The 23647-nt window shown below is 46.8% G+C and overlaps 2 protein-coding genes across 11 annotated transcripts in view; one reads left to right on the forward strand and one right to left on the reverse strand.

The window, feature by feature from the left end:
- RHBDD1 (rhomboid domain containing 1) overlaps positions 1-3880 on the forward strand; it is a 114247-nt gene extending 110367 nt beyond the window's left edge. For all 10 annotated transcript variants that reach the window (XM_049711914.1, XM_049711912.1, XM_049711917.1 and 7 more), the window contains one exon: positions 2824-3880. In XM_049711914.1, the coding sequence (XP_049567871.1) occupies positions 2824-2918 (95 nt within the window). In that variant the 3' untranslated portion in view covers positions 2919-3880. The remainder of the gene's footprint in view (positions 1-2823) is intronic.
- A 4388-nt stretch (positions 3881-8268) lies between these two features.
- The window catches only part of COL4A4 (collagen type IV alpha 4 chain), a 133307-nt gene continuing 117928 nt past the window's right edge, over positions 8269-23647 (reverse strand). The window contains exons 43-47 of the mRNA XM_049712195.1: positions 22559-22684; positions 16029-16145; positions 14231-14419; positions 12243-12529; positions 8269-11822 (exon numbers count right to left, since the gene is read on the reverse strand). Of these exons, the coding sequence (XP_049568152.1) occupies positions 11559-11822; positions 12243-12529; positions 14231-14419; positions 16029-16145; positions 22559-22684 (983 nt within the window). The 3' untranslated portion in view covers positions 8269-11558. The remainder of the gene's footprint in view (positions 11823-12242; positions 12530-14230; positions 14420-16028; positions 16146-22558; positions 22685-23647) is intronic.

Genomic DNA, 23647 nt, shown 5'->3' on the forward strand with positions numbered 1-23647 from the left:
TCAGTTTTTTTCATCTGTAAAATTGGCATCATGAAATTGGGAGTAAAAGCTAATTCAAATTGGATACCTTAAAAGGCTCTTGTGGGGCTTCCCTGGTGGCGTGGTGGTTGGGAGTCCGCCTGCCGATGCAGGGGACGCGGGTTCATGCCCCGGTCCGGGAAGATCCCACATTGCCGCGGAGCGGCTGGGCCCGTGAGCCATGGCCGCTGAGCCTGCGCGTCCGGAGCCTGTGCTCCGCAACGGGAGAGGCCACAGCAGTGAGAGGCCCGCGTACCGCAAAAAAAAAAAAGAAAAAAAAAGGCTCTTGTGAAAGAGTGATTATTGTTCCTCTCTCAATGTGAGTTTTCTACTTCAGCACGTGGCATTTCTTCTGTTGGCCCAGCCGTGGTTCTCCTTAAATGCCCCAAGCATGGGTCTAGAGAGCATTTGTGCCGGCTGGCCATTTTGAGAGCTGAACCCCCAGAACCTTCACAGTCTGCCCCCTCTGATTCCTCCCTGCATTTCCGTTTATGGAACAGGCTTTTCCTCTTGGACACTGTGATTCCCTTTGGGAGTCTGAGCATCTTTCAGCATCTATGGGCTCGTGCCCTGTGGCCTGGAGTCAAGATGCCACGTTGAGCTTGCTTCTAACTCCGCCCACAACCAGGCCTCCCAGTTCCCTGCCCAGCTGGAATGGGCTGTCACACACTGGCCCGCGCTCATAAGTACAATTAAGAATGGACTTGTTAAAAACAACCGTTAAAAGGAAAGCAGGAGTTGGAGCTCATTGTATAAAGCACTTTTAAGCAATAAACTAATGGTAATTGGATTCATGAGTTTCTCTGTAATTTCAAAGTGTTTACCACTTTGAACAGAGAGAAATTCCTTTACAAATGTATGTGGTGAAAACCATATCCAGTAAAACTTTGAATCTTATAGTATTCATAAAATCTTTATGGTAAAAGTCTTACACGTTTGAACAGCATCTTTAGTGAAAGTTGGTAAAATGACATATACTTCACTTATCAAAAAACCTCCAAGTGGAGTTTACCCAGCGAGAGTGAGTGCCGGGCTTGGCCCACCAGGATCACTTCTGGGTGGACTAGTCAGGAAATGTCACAAGGGGTCCAGCAGGGGTAATTCCCTCACGTCTCAAAAGGAAAGGACAATCAGACATGGGTAAGTGTTGGGGTCTCTATCACTGTGGGGGAAAAAAATGTAAAAAGGGGTTGCTTTTGACTGCCTTTTTAGAAAGTTCTCATTGTCTGACAACTGAAATTCTAGTGGTGGCTTAGCAAACTGACTCTTAGTTTCACACTTTCTCTAACATCTTTTCATCATTGTCTTAACAACCACCACGTCAATATATTACCTGTCAGCGTCTCCGACAAGGTACCACGCTTGGAGCGAGAGCGGGTGGGGTCAACTGTTCACTTGTTTTCCCCCCTGGCTCTGACCCTCTTGCCCATCCACCCTTCCCAGCTAGGCCAGGGCTTCCAGAGTCAGTTGTGTCAGAACCTCAGAGGGCAACGTTGAATGTGGTGGTCTGGCCGTAACATATACCTTTGGAAGTCATAGGCATGTGCCGCTGAGTCAGGCCCTTATTTTTCTTGAACAGCTTCTGTGTGTGCGGGGCTGTACCGGGCACTGGGGAGCAGAGAGAAGCATCAGAAATGTTCCCTGCCATTTGAGAGCTTGTGATTCCAGTAGGAGAGAGCAGCGGTATGCATAGTGGCTGCCCTGTCTTGTGGGATGTGGTGACTGTTGTATGCGGACCACTGAGAGGAAGGTGCTGGAAGCTGAGGAACTTGAATTGGGAGAGAGCTCTTCCATTGGGGGTGGCCAGAGGGCAGTGCGATTTGGATGGGGCGTTGGAAAACGAGTAGGACTTTCGATGGAGGGAGGTGATGGGAGTGGGCCTCTCAGAGTGAGTTTACAAGGTTAGCAGAGGCTCAGAAGGGGAAAGGTGCAATCTTTCTGGTCCGCATGCTTAGACGTGAACCTACTGTTTGCATGTATCCATCAGTGACGCCCTGCATGGCTGCCTCATGGAGGATATTGAAGCTCTTTCATTAGATTTAGGTTTCTGGGTCCTTGAGGTCAAGGACTGTCTATTGTTATTCCTTTATTATCCCCCTACAGTGCCTGGAAGAGTGTTTTTTTAATGCAGTGATTGAAATGCTTATATCACTGCAAATTATATGTTCTGTTTGTAGCCCCGAGAAACCCTTTTCAGTGATGATTTCCATGGCCCACATGATCTTCAAATATTATGCCTGCATTTTTGTCTGCCTGCCCAGATATTGGTCATTATGGTAACACAGCCCCTGCTCTATGGGCCATGATGCCCTGTGGAGGCTTGTGAGTTTCAGGCAGGCGTGATTCCCACCAGCTGGGGAAGTACAGGAGGCAGCAGGTTAGAGGGAGGAAAAGGGCCCAATAGGAGAACCCTACGAGCACACTGGGTGAGGATGTTACAGACAGTGACAGTTATTTCTGGGCATTAAAAGAAATAAAGTAAGCCCTTGAGACATTTTGGAAATTAAATGATGCAAATTGTGGAACATGATGGAAAAGAACATAGAAATGGGAGGATTGTCAAGAAGTTTCAAAATGAGTCAAATTAGTTTCATGGACTGGACCTCGCTAAAAATGTTTACTTTTTGTTGAAATGTAGTATTGACCTCTGAAATATGTTTGTTACATTTCTGTTTCATGCTAATATAAAGATGACACCCAAGCCATCTTTTTTTCCCCCTTGGGAATCCTAGGATGCGGTGCCCTGTAAATGTCAGGACAGTGGATGGGCAGCGCTTGATTCTCCCTTGTGCTTTCTCTCTACAGGAAATCGCAGAAATAGCCCCCCGGCCTATCGGTTCCATCTCACACCAGAAGAAGAAATGAGGAGAAAGCGGCTTCACAGATTCGACGGCCAGTGAGGTGACCCAGCCATGTGAACAAATGTGATCCAGCTGTGTTACCATTGCCCCCAAGCCCCCACTTAGTTTTGAACAAAAGCAGAGGGCACTATGACCGTCCCAATTGCTCACATCTGCCGTGGCCCTTCGTCCTATGGCCTCTGTGAGTCTAATTTGCAAGCAGATTGACATCTTGAGACCAGGCTTGTTGGATGCAGCTCACAGCCCTCTGGGAGTGGCCCACCTCCTGGCCTTGTCTTCTTGCAGACAGAAAGTCAGCGTCTCCACCTAGGGTCCAGTTTCCACACTCATTTCTCTCACTGCTGACTCAGCCTTGTTTTGTCTTTGAAGACCGTGACCTTCACCAAGAGGTTTGTGTTCACCAGCCCAGAAGATCAGGCCCTCATTCTGCTCAGTGCTCGACTTGGAAGGAAGCAGGGAGCCATCCCTCATCCTCCTGGCATGTTGCCATGGTGACTTTCCAGGAACAGGACGTGGCTACCATCGCAGGCTGTCGTTCCGGTCTCCCTTGCCCAAGCGCCTTGGCTCCTTGGGCCCCCCATATCTGGATGGTGGTTGCAGTGAACCTGCTTTGCTATGCTATCACTCTGCCTTCACGGGATGTGTAACTGGAAAAGCTTAAGTAAGACCTCAGATGGGAAACCACTTACACACTCCATGACACAGCAGGCGGCATCCACAGTTGGGCTCCCAGCAGCCTCTCCAGTGGCGATGTACCATCCCAGAGATGCAACTTGTATTGAACTAACCAGCAAAGCAGCCAGAGTAGTGACCAGTGGGTTGGTCACTGAGAAATCCCTCATGACGAAGTATTTTTTTCTCATAAAAGTGCCTTTTAATTGACCACTGTTAACAGCCGCTTGTCCTACTCACCCGTCCAAGACACTCCCCAAACCCACAGACTGCAAGTCACTTAAGGTGTTTCCTGGTGCTTGTGTTTCATGAATAAAAGGAAAAAGTCACATATCACTGATGTCTTATTTCACTGAGATATTTACGTTTAAAGGGAGTTAGAAGCAGAAAAGGATCTTCCTGTTTTGCTTTATCTGGCATTTATATAGTTTTCTGATTATGAAAGTAATATATATACCTTGTATATGTATAAAGCGAACATCTGGCAGGAAATGTACCCACATGTTAACAGAGGTTATTTTGGAAGGTGGAGTGCATAGGAGTTTGCTTTCTGTTTTTTACGATTTTGTATTGCTGTCTTTTAAAAATGTGTGTATACGTATGTTACGTGTACTACTTTTGCGGTAGGAAAACTGATTTATATGATAATAATAAATCAAGAAATATATAATCAGGAAAATGGACTCTATAATAAGTATTGTGGATCCGTTGATAAAATTTACAATATAAACAGAAATACAAAAAAATACATGTGCGATTTAAAAAATCACCGGTATCCCCACCACTCAGAGGTACCCAGGGTTAACATTTTGGGGATATTGCTTTCTCAGTCTTTGTATACATTTGACAGATTTGGAGCATACCAACTATGCAGTTTTGTATCCGGTTCCTAATCTGAATTGACCTGGGAGAGGCTTTGCCACTTGCATGCACATGAGCTAAGAAAATCACCACGTGGGACCTGGGAGCACCTTGACCTGCCAGCTGGCACGTGTTACCTGAGCTCTTTGGGTTAATTTTTGATTGATATAAAGCTACGTACAGCATGTTTAGAGTATGAATTGTATCTCTGAGTCTCGTAGCTTCAAACATTTTAAAATTTAAATGTTCAAGCTAAATGTCATTCCTCTTTTCTCCCAAACTCTTCGAATTTGTTTCCCATGACCTCTGTTGGGAGTAAGCTCATTCTTTTTTTTTTTTTTTTTTTTGAGGTACGCGGGCCTCTCACTGTTGTGGCCTCTCCCGTTGCGGAGCACAGCCTCCGGACGCGCAGGCTCAGCGGCCATGACTCACGGGCCCAGCCACTCTGCGGTATGTGGGATCTTCCCGGACCGGGGCACGAACCCACGTCCCCTGCATCGGCAGGCGGACTCTCAACCACTGCGCCACCAGGGAGGCCCGGAGTAAGCTCATTCTTAACATGCCATCTTCTCATAGCACATTGTAAAGGTAATTCTGTTATAACACTTATATCTTGCCCTATGACTTTTTGTGCACAACTGTAGAAAGACGTGCCTTCTGCATGGGAGCGCGGGTTATGAATGGCTCTGGGATGAGGCCTGTGTCTTGTTAACTCTACACTTCCGCCTCAACCCTGCCACCCAAAGGCTGGCCCCTGGCTCCCAGTAGGGGCTTACTAAATGTTAGCTTCCCCAACGTGTTTTTTTCAATTCATTAGAAGTCCAACCACTATATATGGAAGTATATATATATATATTTTTACTGCTGTTGAGTCCAATAATAGTAGCTCCTTGCTCTGTTTCACTTGTCAGATATAAAGATATCAGAACTGAATTTCAGATGTGTACCTGTAATATGCACGCCGTCTTTATTTATGGAGTGGAACATCACTAAACTTTACAGATGTGGGAAAGGTCACTTTAGTTACAAATATAAACCGGTTATCTTAGCACAACAGTAAAGGTGTTTTGGAAACTACTATAATTACTTTGTTCCGTTAATAGGCTTACTTGTAACCAGTGCTTATTATTTTCAACATCCGTCTTATTTTTTTTCCTACAAGAAGGAATCTCCAGAGTTATGCCAAAAAACTGGAATTGGATTGAGAAAGACAAAAGCCAGTGCATTCGACTGTCTCTAATAGGAAATAAGCATTTAGAGCTGGTTTTAAATTTGGTTTCTTTGCTTTAATAGTAATTTCCTGATTGTTAAACATCCCCACACTTTGGTTGTGGTTAGTTAACTTATGAGACCTCTTAATTCAGAATCTTTCCTTGGTTCTCAAGATGAGGGAGCAGTTAAATTGCTTCCTCTTCGTGACCTTGGAAGTATTTAGTGCCGGTGAATCCAAAGTTGTACATGATTGTTCAAGGCTCCTCTGTGCTTTTAAGCTGTCTGTTTTTGAGGCCCAGACAGTAAATGGCTGGTTTTTGTAGAATCGGGGCCAGTCTACATATTGGTCACACATTCCGCCGCTTGGGGAGTAAGTTAAAGGGCTGAGACCCACCACCAAACAAGGACAGTAAAACACAGAGGGTGCGGCCAACTTGGCCACCGACTTCCCAAGTCCTAGTTCATCTTGGGAGAGTCAAATAGTCATTAAAACAAAACAAAACAAACCTATCATCTCTTCCTTTCCCTTCCCATGGATTATTGCAGTCATTTCCTTTTTTTTGCCCCTAGTCTTTCATTTTAGAGTCACAGACTCCCTGCTTAGAAGGACCTTAAAATCTCTCAGTACATTGCTCAATACTTAAAATACCTCTTCACTCAGTTCTACACAGCACTGCCAGTTATCTTCCAAAACTTACTTTTGCGATGCCACTCACCATCTCAGTACCTTCTATTGTCTCTCTGTTGCCAAAGGATAAAGGTCAAACCCATTTGCCTCAACCATGGGGCTCCAGCCAGCCCTTCAGCCTCATCCCCCCCGTATCCATAACAGAGTCTGTGCTGCTAACTGGTCTCGCCGTCCAAGCTGTGAGCTTTCCTGACCCTGTGACTTAACTGAAGCAACTTTTCCTCTCCCTCTGCCCATCCAGATTCTCCCCGTCCTGCCATCAGACACCACAACCCAGAATGATCTGCTCTTATAGGGTGTTCATCACAGTTACCACAGACCACTTAGAATTAATTGCTAGTTATCCTTCAGTGAGAGGACTGTCTTTCTCTCTAGATTATAAACTTCAAAAGGGCAGGAACCCTGAATGTGTTACGTGTGTATCTCTTCACAGTACCTGAAACAATGCTTTGTCTGGAATGTCAAAACCAATAAACGTTTGTGGATTGAAACAGAAGCTCATTTATACCATCGCCAGTGGCACACATGAAGAGGTGCCTGTGGCTGCTTGATAACAGTTGAGGGTTTGTGTGTGTGTGTGTGTTTTCTTGAATCACAGGAAAGAATCACTTGAAAGAAAGCTTTTGTCCATAGAAATAGAAAAATCCAGGCCTTTCCCAACACTTCATAAGACAGCATGCTCACCAGATGGTGGGGAGAGGTCTCCATCCTCCCTGTGTCAGTCTGAGGCATGCCCCACGTCACGAATGCTGCGACCTACTGCACAAAACTCAAGATTCCAGGACATTCAAAGAGTATCACCAGGGAGCCCCTATGGGTACCGCCAAATCTGGCCACTGTACTTTTGCAGGTGTGTTTGATGTGTCTGTGCTAACCCTTTTTTTTTTTTTTTCTTCTTTAGGGGCAAGGAGAGAGTGATCTTGACATCTTGTTTAGATCTTCAGATGAACTGACAGATTGGAACATACGATTTATACTTTATCAAGGAAAACTGAAACATTGCTAGTAGAAATCATTGAATTTGGAGGTAATACATATTGCTGCTTGGGAAGAGAATTATGTAATGAAATCAATAGTATGGGAGGTGATGGTGTGGGTAAAATACAATCTTTAGCGACTGATGGACCAGGGTTCAAGTTCTACTGGGTGCTGACTGTGTGACCCTGAGCGAGTTATTCATTCTCTCCAAACCTCAGTTTCCTCGTCTGTAAAATAGGATAGTTGAGAGGTTGAGGGGAGCACCTATAACAGGGTTCATACAGCTTCTGTCACATAGTAGGTGCTCAAGAAATGTTAGTTAAACAGCATTATATTTCTGTTGAGAAGTTGGACCAAATACCACTCAAGTTCCCTCCTACTTAAAAAGAGTTACTTCATGAAACAGGTGAATATTACCTGTGAATATCGGCACTGCAGCCACCCCTGTGCTCAGCAGTGCGTGGGCTATAAAAATATAATCATCACAAACCCCTAACTGCCAGTTACTCTGGTCATCAGTAACAGTACCTTACGTTTTATATCTCTTTGTAATTATATCTCTTACTCTTGACCCTTACAGCAACCTTGTGAAACAGGTGGTTCAACTAATGGGACAGCTGAGACCCGCAGGGTCTCTGCCCCATGCTGGAGGGTGCATGCAACTCAGCAGAGGCTGCTGCAGGACGCCCCGGGCCCTGAGGCCTGATTTCATGTCTACCCCACCCCATCACTGTGTACAGGACAGTGCTTCCAGGAGCTTCAGAATCCCATGCTTTCCCAAGCCAAGGGGGTCACTTTCCACACTCTGCTCACATGCTCTTCCCATCTGCAGATCGCACCTCTACCACGTGTAACCTTTCCTGTTTTCCCTACTGAGCCAGACCCAAGGTAGGCTGTATTACAAGGTAGGTTAAGTAGTAAACTCACTTTGGCTTGAAAGAAAATTAATGCACCAGATAAAACACAGTTGTATTTGGAGGTCATTGCAGAATTTTTATACGTAATAAGTGATATTACAAATTGTAATACAAGATTTCAATGTCAATAGCAGGTCAGGCATCTTGCAAAGTTTACATGTTGAAAGTCTTTAACTTTACAACCCTAGGTTAGAGAAAGGGATGCAACTTATCAGACACATTTCACATTTTTTCCTATGAATCATTAAATATTTAAGCACCATAAAATTCAAGCATTTCACACAGATGTGGCAGCCAGCCTTGGTGGTCGAAAATGCATTATGCAGAGTCTCTGGCAGATAATAACAGTGACAATTGCAGAGTACTGACTTTTAATGTCAATTGTTTTGTTCCCTGCAGAACTTCCTGATAATGACCCTGCAGGAAATTGTGAGTTTTGTGTGTGTGGTGCAATAACTTTGAGAATTGAAATAAAATAGCATTCCCAAAGACATTAAGAATTGGCCAGGTATAAATAATTCTAATCAGTAATTTATATGCCCTGTGAGAATCCTTATGTTAATTCTACTATGTAAAGAATCCCAAGAAATATTTTTCATATTAAACAGCTTGTTTTAAATAGAAGATGTGACCATAATAAATATACAAAGTCTGCTATCTGCTGGACATAGAATCTAACTTAATTTTCAATGCAAGAGTAGGTGTTACGTCCCACTTTGTAAATGTGGAAAATGAGGCTCAGGGAGTTGGTATAACTCACCCAGGGTAACACCTCTCACCTCTGGAGAGTGACAGAGCTGGATTGAAGCTTGGATTCAACCAACTCTAAAGGCACATCTTTCCACTATTCTTGCAGCCACACCAAATAAAAGTAACTATTACCATTTTAGTCTGGTGAGCCGATAGAAGCACAAATCTAATGTAATTTCCTGGAAAACAGAATGATTTGCTTTATTATCATCTCTAAGAGGCTCAAAATAAAATCCTTGATAAAATCCAGTTTTAGTGGACCATTCTGTTCCTCTTTTCCCAAGCACCAATAACAGGTACACAAACTCTGTAGAGGTGATTTTATAGTAGAACGCTTTGACGATCATGAGGGAATACAGATTACAGCATGAGTTAAGTCATATCACATTTCCATGAAGAGTCTTCTCTCATTGTCACATCTCTCAAATCTTATTTCTGAAATTTCAGTTTATGGAAAAGTAAGCTATTTTTCAGGAGGGGGCTGACTCACTGTGGAGGACTTACTGTGCAGGAACGTGCCCACTTAATTTGGGCTGTTATTTCAAAATTTATTTGACCAGCTTATTAAGATAATTCTCATACCAAAGTTAAGGTGTTTAAAATAGCAAGCAAGATATGTTTCCTATGGCCCATCGATCACCCTTACCTCTTCCCAGAAAGTGTTCTCGGACCAATTTCATGAATGAACATGATGAAATTTTAGAAGGCTTGAATTTTGGTAATATATGATAAAACTTTTGGCAACAAAATTGTAATTATAAACAAGGTTGAAATTGGGTTCAATACCAAATATTTAGCATGCCATAGGAGAGTTTCAAAAAATTAATAAATGGGTCAAATGAACTAGGAAATATTCTGGTACATCAAGACAATATTTCCTCTTAAAATGTATATTTTTTCTTCTTACCAGGAAGTAGCCTTAAAATAAATTGTCCCCCCATCCGGGGGACACCCCAGAGCAAAATTCATTTGAAATATATTCTGCATGTAAGTGCACACTCCCAATCAATGTTTGCCAAGGAAAGCATTTCTTATAAACAAAGTTTTAATTGAGTTTTTCTTAATTATTAAGTGCATTGAAAATAAGCACTGAAATGAATGTCACTTTCTCGTGAGAAATTTCTTTAGTTTTCTCTAGAATAAGATTTATTTAAATAAGGAAGGCAAGTTTCCTAGAAATCTTTTCCAATAAGCCTTCTAACTTTTAGGATTAGACCACTGAATTCCCAGCAAAATAGAAAACCTATCCTTTGCTATACAGAAAATTACTCACTATAAAGTGACATATCTTCTAAGCTTTTACAGAAGATATTAATGCCAAATATCAAACTGCTGCTTTGCTCTAGTACTGACTGATATAAAATATAAGAATGTTTTTAAGATTAGAAAAGCAGGATGCTCCTGTAAAAACCAATAACAGGAACATAAAATTCAAGTTGTAGGTTATCTTTGTTTCATTTAAAAGAGTGCTAGGTCTTTTGGGGGCATGGGGTGATGATGACTTAAATGAATCTTCTTACCTAAGTTTAATTAAGTCGGCCCTTAATCTTCTCCCAAGTGCATAATGATAGCTCTGTCACTTCTCCGTATGAGATGCCATTATGTGGATGGAGGGAAAGTGTCCGTTGCAGCCCCTCTCTGTGAGGTAGCTCTGCAGGCGCCCCCAGGGAGGTGAACAGGATGCTTTATGTGAACATGGCCCCATGTGGCTCCAGTCCCATTAGCACGCACACTGGAAGACAAGCCAGACCCCGACTGGGCAAAAGCAGTCTGTTTGGAAGTTGACAGCAGTGGGGAGTCAATTCTTGTGAATCGCTGCCTTAATATTCATTAATAGCTTTTCGACTCTTAATCCCTCACTGGACGTATATTTTTCCATAATTGCTACTTTTCCAAAGGGTTGCCAAAGCAGGCATTTCTGTTCTCTGAAAAATGCAGAAGAGAACATAATGTTTTATGTTCATCTGTGATGTGTTTTATGCTAATGTCGCATCTCTGGAATACAGCGACCGTGGTCCTTCCTGGCATAATGATTCATTCTGCTTTGAAATGAACTCTTCAGGCTGGCTGTGTGGATTTTTGTTTAATCTCCGTGGGTCATAGTTTTACAATTAAAGTACATGGAAAAACAGATTACAGAGGAAATCATTTTGAAACGTAGGAAATCTCTACTTTCTAGTTTCATTTGTTGGCCTTTTTATTTTTTCCTGTAAAATCCATCCAGAAGCCCACTGTATTACAGAGTAATTGACTTCAATTGTTTGAGTTGCTATTAACCAATGAATGACGTTTTCAGTAATGTAATTTGTATCATCTATTTGCCTTCCCCTGAATTAGCATACTTTTAAATAAAGCCAGCTAAGAATATCCGGGTTTCATGTAGGTTGGTAGGTCCAAACAAATCCATACGTGTAGCGTTTGCTTAATCTGTCCCAAACGGAGGAAGGGATTACAGTACTGTGGGAACAACCACATCGAAACAGAAGGAACAGCTAAACCAGGAGTCCAAGATGAGCACCACTGAATCTCTTAGCACAGCCTAGGATGCCTTCGCCTCCTAGCAAACTTCTCTTGGTGACCTGATGACAAGCGGCGGGTTCTCTAGCTATGCTTCACACAGACCTGGCACCTGCTAATTTTCTGGCGCTGGGCTTGGCTTTCTTTCAAGGTGTCCGGTGAGGGTGCTGAGGAAAACTGCAAGTCAGGTCTCACAGTTGTCAGCCAGAAGCTATACTCATTTGCAAAGAAGTGGCAAGTTCCCTGACGTCCTTGGCATTCAAGGAACGGTGCAGCTCTGAAATCCTCCAGGCAGCTGCCGGGTGACATGAGGGCCTGGCCGCCTCCTTGGTCCCCAGCGCCTGTGTGCTACCCGGACAACAAGAGAGAATTAGGGCTCAGACATCTGCAGACAACCCCCTACCCATCCAGTGACACGCCGAGGTCTGGGCCTGATTTACATTTTCCCTGAAAATCATCCCAGGAGGGAGAAACTACAATCTGCTGAGGAAAGGAGGCGCGGGAGACGTGAGGGGTGTGCATGCAACAATAAACCACTTTCGCTGAGGGCTGATGCAAACCCATCTTCCAAATTCTACCAAAGTTTAAAAAAAAAAAAAATCATGGACAGTAAGAAAAAAGAGTGGCCCTGCATCTCCACAGGCTATCGTCTGTGGTGGCCTTCGTGACCCCGTGTCCTACTGCCGTCCGGTCTGCACAGGACTCTCAGAATTACGGTCCAGTCCGGACGGAAGGGGGCTTAGAGACGGCGGGCGCGCAGGGGCTCACCATCAGGAAAGAGTACCCGATCCAGAGGCTCCTCCAGGCCCGCGGACACGGCGGGACAGACTGGTCCTGACTGTGCACGGCCACGGCTTGCGCGGGGGCCTCGCACACGGCGCAGCGGCTGATGTACGGGCGGATCTCCTCCTCCGAGAGCGGCGTCATAGGCAACGGCGCGGCGCTCGCCAGCCAGTAGGACCTGTCGTTCCTCCGGGCGTACTGGCACACTTGGTGGATGTTGCAGTGGGCGAAGGGCAGCGTGCTGAACATGGGGAGGCAGGAGCCCGCCAGGCCTTGGGAGGGAAGGCAGCAGCATGGTGTGCGGGGTGCAGAAGCGGCCTCCCCGACACAGCCCATCTGTGCGCACACGGTCTGGCATCGGGAGGCTCTGGCCAAAGCCTGCTGCTATGGCGGCGAGAGCACGGTGTGCCCCTGACCACTTGGGCCGCCTCCGCGGTCTCAGGGGCCAGCCCGCATTCCCTCGGCCACTTGTCACTCTCTCGGGAGCCAAGCAGTAGGCCGGGTGCTGGAGGGAGAGGTGAGCACAGCTCTTCCCCGAGAACTTCAAGAAGCTCCTAGCCCGGCCTGATGGGGGAACGGGAGGGGCAGACGGGCCCTGGGAACACAGCAGCACAAGCCCTGAGAAGTGGAAGCACTGGGGCTTACAAGAAGGATGGCTGAAAAGTGACTACGCTAGGACCTGAATTATGAAAAAGATCTGGCCGGGTCTGGAGATGGTGGTGACCATTCAAAGGAAAGGCCTATTTATACAGCAGTAAAGAGGGCCAGGGGTAGTAAGGGGGCATGGAGCTCAAAGAACTCAAAGAAATTCACTGGGGGGAAGGTGGGGAGAGCAGGTCTGGGTCTGTCTCAAGGGCATCCCAAGGTAAATCAGACCAGAGGATGCGGGCTCTGTCCACCTTGTTAAGGAGTTTGGATTTTATTCCCAAAGCTCTGCAGAGCGAGGCCATGGTGGCTCTGGCTAGACCAGGGCAGGGGAGGTGACCCGTGGTACACATGTAAGTAGCTCCCCTCTAGGCCTGCACCCTTTCACCACCCTTATGGACTGGGGGGGGGTGGGTCACAGCCCAATGAGAGCCGTGACGAGACTCACCTTAACACCAGCTGTCCCTGTGGGCACAGCCCTCCTGCACCCACCACTCCAGCCACCACTATCTCGGGGAGACCACGAGTGCCAGCACCCAGGGGGCGGGGGGACTCAACCCTCGGCTTAAAAATCAGTTCCTGCGGCTCACAAATCCACTATTGAAAACTGACAGGTAGTGCCAAGGATAACTCCCTGAATAAAGTTCTGATGTTGCTTAAGGTACAAATTTGCAAACAGTAGATAAATAAGTCCTAGTGATCTAATGCACAGTGGAATGAACATAGACAACAATGTTGTATCCTAATCATCAAATTTACTAAGGATTAGATCTTAATTATTCCCACCACAAAAAAGAAGTGATAGTTATGTGATACGAGGGAGGTGGCAACTATCGATACAGTGGAATCATCTTATGATATATCGGATCAACACTTTTGTACACCTTAAACTTACATCATGTTATATGTGAAATGTATTTCAATTTTAGAAATTGGCGTAGGTTGAGGAGTTGATGCTGGCTAATGCCACACCATATAACCACCAGGGTACCATTTTACATCTAAACTCAGGAACCAACCATATCCTGATCAAATCATTTACACTGAGAAATAAAAATTGCACTTTATATCAGAGTTACCCTTAAGAATTATTTTTTTTAACTAATAATAAGTAGTCAGATAATAATAACTATAGCCAGAATGAGCTGCTTTGGCACCTCTCAGGATCATAGGTTTAACAGAATTAGTTGAGAATTAGCATGGTAGTTGAAAAAGAAAAAAAATCCCATAGATGACTGATCGTTTAAGATGTTGATGAATCCGTAAACCTAACCCCAAAGTTTTGCTCTTAAGCAATGAATCTGGGTGACCGCGTGCCAGCTACGTACCAAGGTCTTGATTGTGAGCTCTCTCCTGTCCTTCCAGGTATAACAGACTATACCCGGTCCAGAGCCTGGGCATGCCCGCGGGGCAGGTGGGTTCTCCATCTGTCTGACTGTGGAGAACCAGGAGGAAGCCACTGGGGTATACAGGGCCGAACCCTTCGGGCCCAGGATCCCCCACGGGCCCAGGAGGGCCTGGAGGAATAAAGAAACACAAATAAATAAAGGCCATTTAGCGAGTTCAGTTTAACAAGCATTCTTAGCACCACCCCGTCTGCTGCTGTGCTAAGTACTCAGGAAGCAGAGAGGAATGTCCCCCTCACACAACTGCAATGTACACCAACAACTCAACCAGCAAGGACCTGTTCCAAGCAACTTCTAGCTGCTTGTCTTACATTAGCATAAAAACAGATGAAAATCCCTGGCCTCCTAGAGCTTACGTTTTACTCAAAGAAGAGAAATGACAGTAAGCATAATCGAAAGGTAAATTGTGAAATACTTAATAAGTGATAAGTGCTGAGAAGAAAAGAGCTAGAATGACACACCCCATGTAGGATCTCCCAGACCCCTCCGACTAGACTGGGAACCTGCTCTCTGAAAAGGCGAATCTCAAAGTTAGTCTTTCTGACACCTCCCAGACCTGTCCCATTGTTCTGCCATATCGTCAGTTCCATTCTAAGAAGGACAAGGGCTTGGAATCCATATGTTTGGCTTTGTAGCTCTTCTTCTATAAGGGAGGGAGGCGGAAGGAGGGCCGAATTCTAGAACTCTTTAAGTGGCTGGTGGGAAATGAACGGTTGTACAGAATGTGGGCAGGAGCCTCTCCTTTGGCATCTCTAAAGGGCTGACCCATGGAAGAAGGCCCGTGGCTACTTCTAATTGCCAAAAGCAAAAGGTGAGGTTAGACTCTGAAATCAAACGGTGTTTTAAAAATGTGTTGTTTCTGGAAGACTGGCAGCTCTTCTCATCTATAAACCAGAAGTTACAAAGTGGTAGCTCGCGGACTGCATCGTGCTCATGTGTTTTGTTTGACTTACCAAGATCTGATGAGTTAAGATTTCCGGCTAGAAAAGCAGAGTGTAGGGAACGTCGAGCCCGCATTTCTACATGGCAACAATTTCTACAGAGCCGAAGCTGAGCTGCTGCTTTTGGACTGCAGCTTCCATTTTCTTGCAGTGCCCCGTCCTCAGTCCCTCTCCCACCCCTTCACCTGCTTCTCATTAGTAACCCGGTACTGCCAGACAGATACTCTCCAAAGATGAGAGGGTATCTGGGAGCCTTTGGGCCCTAACATATTGCCTAGTGTGTTATCGTTCAAATTTATATTCTGTAGAGCCTTATCTCCTCTCATCCAAGGCCCACTCTCAAATATTTTTCTTAAGGAACAGCCTTGTATTCTATATAAGTTGATTGATGGCTGTATGCTAAGATGAATGAACTCAGAAAACCAGAGGCCGAGTGATTCAGTCAGTTGTAGATGTGAGACCACCCCCGCTGTCCCCAAGATCTTCAGCACAGCCTCTCAGTGGCAGTCACACAGCCAATGCCAGGCTTACCTGGGGAAATGGCAGAGCCTTTTAGGTTAATGTACAGCGTTTTGGGAAAATAATGGCTTGACCTGTTTTTATGATGGTCGAGTATCAGTTAAAATGTGGAGGACACATCCTGTTCTGTTCTTGTTGCTTTGTCTCCCTAAAGCCTGGTGAGTGGATGTCTAAGGCAAATGCTGAAGAGGCCAGGGGATCTTGTAAACAGTCTTAGATCCACTGTGCCAGGGAAAAGAAGAGAAACCGAAACTCCTTACCTGGTACTCCTGGGCAGCCCGCTTCTCCCATGTCACCTTTGTGTCCCGGAGGCCCAGGGGACCCTGGAAGGCCATCCTCGCCTCTCCTGCCATCCAGCCCGGGCTCTCCTTTGCACCCTGCAGGGAAGTTCACAATGGTGATGATGACAGCAATGTGACACCCACTAGGCTAGGATTTACTGCACGGATTCCTCGTGTCGGCCCTGGGCCTCCCATTTGGACCAAGCAGCACTGGCTCATTCCATCCCTGCAGCTACCTGAAGTTGGGGTTATACTGTCTCCACTTGGCAGTGGGGGTAATTGAGGCTCTAAGAGATCAAGTAACTTGATCAATTAAGGCCAATGAATCATTAATGGGCAGAGTCAGGATCTGAAGCCAGAGCAGCGAGGTGTTGAGTGAGACATTTTCACATTTTCTTCATAGTCTTGTATATTTGACCTGGTTGGGTTTTTTTTTGGTTTTTTTTGTTGTTGTTTTTAACATTGAACACATCTGGCTTTTGTAATTAAATATTTTCCTTAAGAATAATTTTTTGGAAGCCTGAATGGAGGAATGAATAAAACTTAATAGCATTTAGTTGAAAGTCAGGTTAAATTTAAAGCAAGGGCAGCAATTTTTTTTTTTTTTTTTTTTTGCGGTACGCGGGCCTCTCACCGTTGTGGCCTCTCCCGCTGCAGAGCACAGGCTCCAGACATGCAGGCTCAGTGGCCATGGCTCACGGGCCCAGCTGCTCTGCGGCATGTGGGATCTTCCCGGACCGGGGCACAAACCCGTGTCCCCTGCATCGGCAGGCGGACTCCCAACCACTGCGCCACCAGGGAAGCCCAGGGCAGCAATTTTTAACAACAGTTCTTTGTTGAGGGTTACAAGGTGCTACCCCTTTATGTGAATTATCCAGTTCAGTCTTCACAGGAGCCACGTGACGAGGTGCTCCCACATGCCAGGCTACCAGTGGGGAGACGCAGGCTAAGAAAGGCCATGGTGCTGACCACGTGTAGTGAGGAAACAGGCCTGGCAGGCCGAGGGCAGAGGCTGCACCATCCATCTCCAGACCCTGCTTGGTGACCAGGGCTCAGGCGTGTTCCCTGGAGCCTCGGCGGCCAGCCGTCACACTGAGACTCGAGCGGTTCTTTAAGTGTTTGGCTCCTTTTGGCCCACGACATAAGTTCATTAGCCACGATCTCCTTTGCTCTGGGTAGCAGATTTGGTCCCTGCCTGTGGGGGACTTTGCAGCCCTTCCCCTAATTACCTGAATCACGAGTCCCTCAAGGTTTCTGTTCTCTACCTCTATACTCTCTCCCTCTCTCCCTTTCTCGATCAGTCTTCTCTGTCCAATCCCTCTCTCTGCCACAAATTAGCCTAAAACCAACCATTAAGTCCAAGAGGGCTCACTTCAGTAGCTGCCCCTCTTTTCCACGCCGGGACGTGTTCTTCAAGGCAGCGGGGGCCACCTGAGGATGTGGCATAGGGCCTGCCGTACTCAGGGGACCAGACATCTCACTCGACTCCACTCTCACACAGGCACCCTTAAAGCCATCTGAAGTGCACGCCCCCCAAACGTCACTGCCTTTACATTTTGTCCTAAAATCGCCTGCCAGAGTGGCCCCCACAAACCTCCTCTTTTCATCCCACATCCAGCAGCCACCACCCCCCCTACACCCGACGCTGGTCGCACTACGTTCAGCGTGGGCGTCGGGGCGCTCCTGGCTTTCGGGGTGCTGTGATGTCACTCTGTCTCCTCTTGGATCATAAGCAAATTCTCTTGGAACGTCCTGCAGTGCCTGGATTACGTTCTTCCGTGGTCACCATTCAGTAAGTGAGAAAGGAAACCTCTCCTCCCCATGGAGGGGAGGGACGCCCTCCCCTGTCTAACTGGGCGGAAGCCTCTTCCTGGATGGCGCTGCGGTACGCGAGTTGGTGCATCTCTTTCCACCAGCTTCGAAGAGAATATCCGTTATCTCGGAAGGAACCTAAGGCCGCATGGTGAGCTCAGAGCACTCTTTTCTCTCCCACCCAACAAGGTGATTCCAACACGTGGCTACTGTGCAATCCTGGAAAGGGCTGCCCAGGGCTAATGAGGCAGTGAAGCAATGGGCGTATCACAGACAAGGCAGCAAACATTCCTTCCCAAGTAGGGACGTGCGACGAGCTCACCGCCCCGTCTGGAAAAGAGTTCCCTGCCAGATGTTACAATAGAGGCTTTGCTCCCTTTAGGGGAAGACAAAGGGAAATTGTCAGCAGATGACGTTTCTGAGAGTCAAGAAGGAAGGCTTTTGTTAACTCGAGTTGTGTACCCAGAGCTTTCTACTTGGAACTTGTTTTACAGAACAGACCTACGTCTAAAAGCCCAGCAATGTTGGATGGAGTCCCTCCTCTGAGAGAGTCACGTGTTGACTAGAAGATAAACGCTCCCAACAGGATGTTGGGAAGTCCATTAGGCAGTGACCGTTCAAACCAGAATGGAAACCACTTTTGCGTTCATCACAGGAAGTCTCAGCCTTTGAGGGCCACCCAGGAAGGAAAAGTTGTAGATCAAAGAGATGTGTGGGGCTTCCCTGGTGGTGCAGTGGTTCAGAGTCCGCCTGCCGATGCAGGGGACGTGGGTTCATGCCCCGGTCCGGGAAGATCCCACATGCCGCAGAGCGGCTGGGCCCGTGAGCCATGGCCGCTGAGCCTGCACGTCCTGAGCCTGTGCTCCACAGCGGGAGAGGCCACAGCAGTGAGAGGCCCGCGTACCGCAAAAAAAAAAAAAGATGTGTGAGTAGAGAAGCATTAGACCTTCTGTGATCGAGAGCTCTTAACAGACTCAAGTTTTACTCAGTGTGGCCATTACCCACTCATACTGGGTAGCAAAGAATCAGAACTTCGTTTTTCTCTATGTAGGTTTCAGCGGCAGCCCTTGGATACAAAATCAGCTTAGCAATGAAAGAGGTTTTTGAGGGAAAACAGGAAGAAAACCACAATGTCATTTTAAGCGAAGGTGGTACTTTGCAGGGGCAGCTGATCCTTCACAACCAACCTTGGGGTGGTCTTTACAGCCCCACACACCCTGCTGAAAGAATCGCCTTCAGAAAAGGACAGATGACGCAAGTCCATCACGGCTGGGCCACTTTAGACCCTTAGAATATACCTGTCACTTTTCAGTAACTGGATAGCACGGCCAATGCATCTAGGGTGGCCAGTGGGAGCAGACAGGGAGAGAGGACCAAGGAATACATTGCTGGCAAGGAGGGTTCTTTACAACAGGAGCTGGGTTGGGGGCTGTATCAGAGGAGAGGGGGCCCCATAGAAAGCAGTGGGTTGGGAGCGGGTACACAGCAGGGCCAAAAGGAGCTCCAGGGAAGCTGGACCACAGAGCAGTGCAGCCCACACTGTTAGACGGCTGGGGAAAGTGGGTGACGCTTCCCGGGAAGGACTGTGCACTTTTTTTTTTTTTAACATAACAATCACATTCTGTGGCACAACGGTGGCCTCGGGGTGTCCCCACTGTCAGCAGGCAGGGTCAGTGACGTCAGTAAGGAGAGGGCACGGGAAGCCAGAGACGGCCGTTCTGTGGCCACCTGCGGCTGGATAAGCCCATCCGACCCCAAGTCAGGAGGAATTCGAGATGACAGGTGATCACACCTGGACCACAGAGACAGTCAGCCCTCTTTCAGAAGCTCACAATCTCTGCAGAGACAATCTTTTATGTGCCCAAGATAACTACTAAGTTAAAGTGTGCAGAATTTGCCCATTTGATTTTTTTCTTTGTCACTTTCTTCGGTTATTTTCCAAAGCCACCACAGTAGGTGAACCCAACTACCTATCTGGTCTCTAATGATATTGGGGTGAAGCAATGGGTCTCAGCCCTGGCTGCCTGCTACAGTCATCTGGGCAGCTTTCTCAAAACACTGATGCTCGGGCCCTGTCTCCCTCTGAGTTTTGCTGGTCTGGGATGAGCCCTGGACATCAATATTTTTTCAAGCCCCTCCAGGTGACTTTAACCTAGAGCTAGGACAGAGTCACTCAAGAAGGCATCACCCTTAGCTGACTCTTTTGAGGACAGCATTCATATAATATAGTTAGGGTTTCTCAAACTTGAATGTATATACAAATATTCCGGGGATCTTGTTAAGATTCTAATTAGGTGGGTCTGGGGGGTGGCCTCAGTTGCCCCTGGTCCTCAGACCACACTTTGAGCAGCAAAGATGTAGCCGGTTCTCAGTTTCTGGATTATTAGGCCAACCTGCCCCAACTGCGCTCCTGCCATCTCCCTATTGGACAATTCTGGTTCCTCAAAGTCCAATCTCTCCTTACAAGCTCTGCTCAAATGCCAGCTCTTGCTGGGGTCTTAAGAGTCCCGCAATCCTCCAGGCTGGAATTACCTCTCCCCATCCCGTTTTCCTAATGCCTTTTGCTTGAAACTCCTTCAAAACACGAATTATAATTTCCCATTATTTAGAATTACTTATGATCTGCCAGCTATGTCTACCATGAGGCTGTGAGACCCACATCTCATTCACATCTGTATTGCCCACAACACCTAGTACTGCATTTTATAAAGAGTAGAGGGGTACTTCCCTGGTGGCGCAGTGGTTAAGAATCCGCCTGCCAGTGCAGGGGTACATGGTTCGAGCCCTGGCCTGGGAAGATCCCACATGCCGCAGAGCAACTAAGCCTGTGCGCCACAACTACTGAGCCTGCGCTCTAGAGCCCGCGAGCCACAAATACTGAGCCCACGTGCCACAACTACTGAAGCCCGCGCTCCTAGAGTCCGTGCTCCACAAGAGGAGCCACTGCAACGTGAAGCCCACGCACCACAATGAAGAGTAGCCCCCGCTCACCGCAACTAGAGAAAGCCCGCGTGCAGCAACGAAGACCCAACGCAGCCAAAAATAAATATAAAAAAAAAAAGAGTAGAGGGGGTCTGGAAGTATTCTCTGAAATGAATTTGCAGAAACCCATTACAGGCCACATCTTCTACTTAAAAGTTAATTTTTTAAAGGGGGGATGGGACCAGCCCTCAATATTGCAGATATATACACAACAAGGCAGCCTGGTTTTAAAATAAGGTTGAGTGATGAGTTTATTGACTAAGGGTTTATTCATGCAAAGAGTGCCAAAAAAAAAAAAAAAGTAACTACTCTCAATTCCCAGCGCCTGTGGGCCGTTAAAGGAAGTTGCTCCCATCCACACTCAATTAACTGACTGCACAAACGCAGATGCAATGCAGCAAACACAAACAACAGAACCCCATACTAACCGCACAAACACAGATGCAATGCAGCAAACACAAACAGAACCCCATACTAACCGCACAAACGCAGATGCAATGCAGCAAACACAAACAACAGAACCCCATACTAACATAAACAAGGCTCCAGAGCTGTTCGGGATGCCACCCAAGAACTACACAGACTCCAGCGGACCGGGACATCTCTTGGGTCCTTAGCTACTTGAGTTTGGGGAAACACAAGCAAAAACAGGTGGTGCAAAATTCGGTTTTACTTCCAATTTCTTTGGCCCTGAACCAAAAGGAGCCAGAGCCACAGCTGGGCAGTGGGAAAGCCAGGAAGAGGAATGAATGGTTTCATGCCTCTTAGGCTAATTTGCACATTTGTTTCTAGAATTTGGTATCTAGAACCACAGGCACTGCCACTGGTCTAAAAAGATAAGTTATCTCTAGATGACCAGCCTAAACTCTCTAATCTCTTTGTAAATTACCCAATGAGATGGGGATATATGAAGAGAAAATAAACCATTGGGAGGGCACCTTTTAAAGGAATGGTTTGGTTTAAATACTTAAATAAGAATCCTGCCACCCTGACAATGACTGAGCAATGCTCAGATCCGTTAGATGAATGACGCGATCTTTGCCATAATTTATCGTGACCCTCCCCCTCTTCCCTTTTCCTCTTCCAAGTGATACACCTCCTTCTCCCTTCCTGTAGGCTGTTCTGCTCCACTGGGTCCCAATTCAATTGTTTTTAATTCAAGGTCACATCGACACCTAATAATGACTACTCACAGAGCATCTACTCTGTGGTGCTAAGAGGTTTCAAAACCTCATGCCCGGGCTTCCCTGGTGGCGCAGTGGTTGAGAATCCGCCTGCCGATGCAGGGCACACGGGTTCGTGCCCCGGTCCGGGAGGATCCCACATGCCGCGGAGCGGCTGGGCCCGTGAGCCATGGCCGCTGAGCCTGCGCGTCCGGAGCCTGTGCTCCGCAAAGGGAGAGGCCACAGCAGTGAGAGGCCCGCATACCGCGCAAAAAAAAAAAAAAAAAAAAACCCTCATGCCCAAAGCTGCCCACAAGTAAAAGATTAAAGTAGGCGTTCCTCATCACAATAGAAGGGATGTGTCGATCCCGTTACTACATGATTAAACCTTTGGACAGATGCAGAGAAAATGTTTAAGGGGAAGGAGGTTTCCACTGCTTCATCCCCACTAGTTTTTGCGGCTCCATACCAAAAAGCTACGTAGCAAACACCCAGATTTTCATTTCAGCAACCTATGCTGCCAGTAACAAACAATCAGTGTGAGGTTCATACCTGGTCCTGGGGGGCCTCTCATTCCGGGGAGCCCCATGGTTCCTTCTGGTCCTCTTGGGCCTGGTACCCCAGGAAGCCCCGGGATTCGGGGGCAAGCATCCACGTCTGCAGGGGGCCCAGGTTCACCTGCAATTAGAACCACCACCTGTGTGAGGGATTCAAATGCTTATGAACCAGGTCCTTCTGCCGTCTCGAGCTGGATGGGCTTCTGACACTACGCTGAAATGTTATCGAGCATCTTCAAGCATCCAGTGTCAGCTCTGTGAAGATGGGGCTTTGTCTTGGTCACTGTGAAAACTTCTAGAATGCTTTCTGTTAATGACTGAATGCCTGAATGAGTGAGTGAATGGGATCTCAGAGAAAGCAAAAGAAGTATGAAATAGTGAAGATGGGCCATGACAGCGATCACGTGGTGACCTTCACAGGATTCGCAATCTTTGGGCCGTTTCTTACCAGGAGCTGGCCACAGGTGGCATGGGGAGAGGTCCTGGTGTGTTCCTCATACTCAGCTTAACATCACCCTAATTCATCAGTCTACACTGCAGCCACCTGGGTTTCCAGAGTGTCTGCTACTCAAGGGGACAATTTCAGGACTGCTAGAGGCACTGAGGCAGTGACTTTCAGCCTTGAGTGCACGTTGGAATTATCCAGGCGAGTTATAAAAATACTGATTTCTGGGTCCCACTCCAGAAATGCTGGTTTTATTGGTATAGGATGTGGCCCGGGCAGTGCCCTCAAGCTTGACTTTACAATAATCCCATCTGCAGAGCTTTTCAAAGATACCGCTGCCAGCACCCCATCTAGATAATTAAAAAGGAATCTCTGGGGGTGGAATCCAGGCATTACTAATTTTTTAAACTCCCCAGATGATTCCAATATTAGCTAGGGCTAAGAAGCACCACCGGAACGCTGCAGTTCTGACGTCAGCACGTCACAATCATCTGTCAGGCTTGTTAGAGCCCAGAGTTTCTGAGTCAGTAGGTCTGGAGGTGTGGGGCAACATTTTACATATCTAACACGTGCCCAGGTAAAGCTGATGGTGCTGACATGGGGAATCTCACTTAGAGAACCACTGCCCTAAAGGTTTAA

Source organism: Orcinus orca, chromosome 7 (assembly GCF_937001465.1).
Source record: "Orcinus orca chromosome 7, mOrcOrc1.1, whole genome shotgun sequence".
NCBI lineage: Eukaryota > Metazoa > Chordata > Mammalia > Artiodactyla > Delphinidae > Orcinus > Orcinus orca.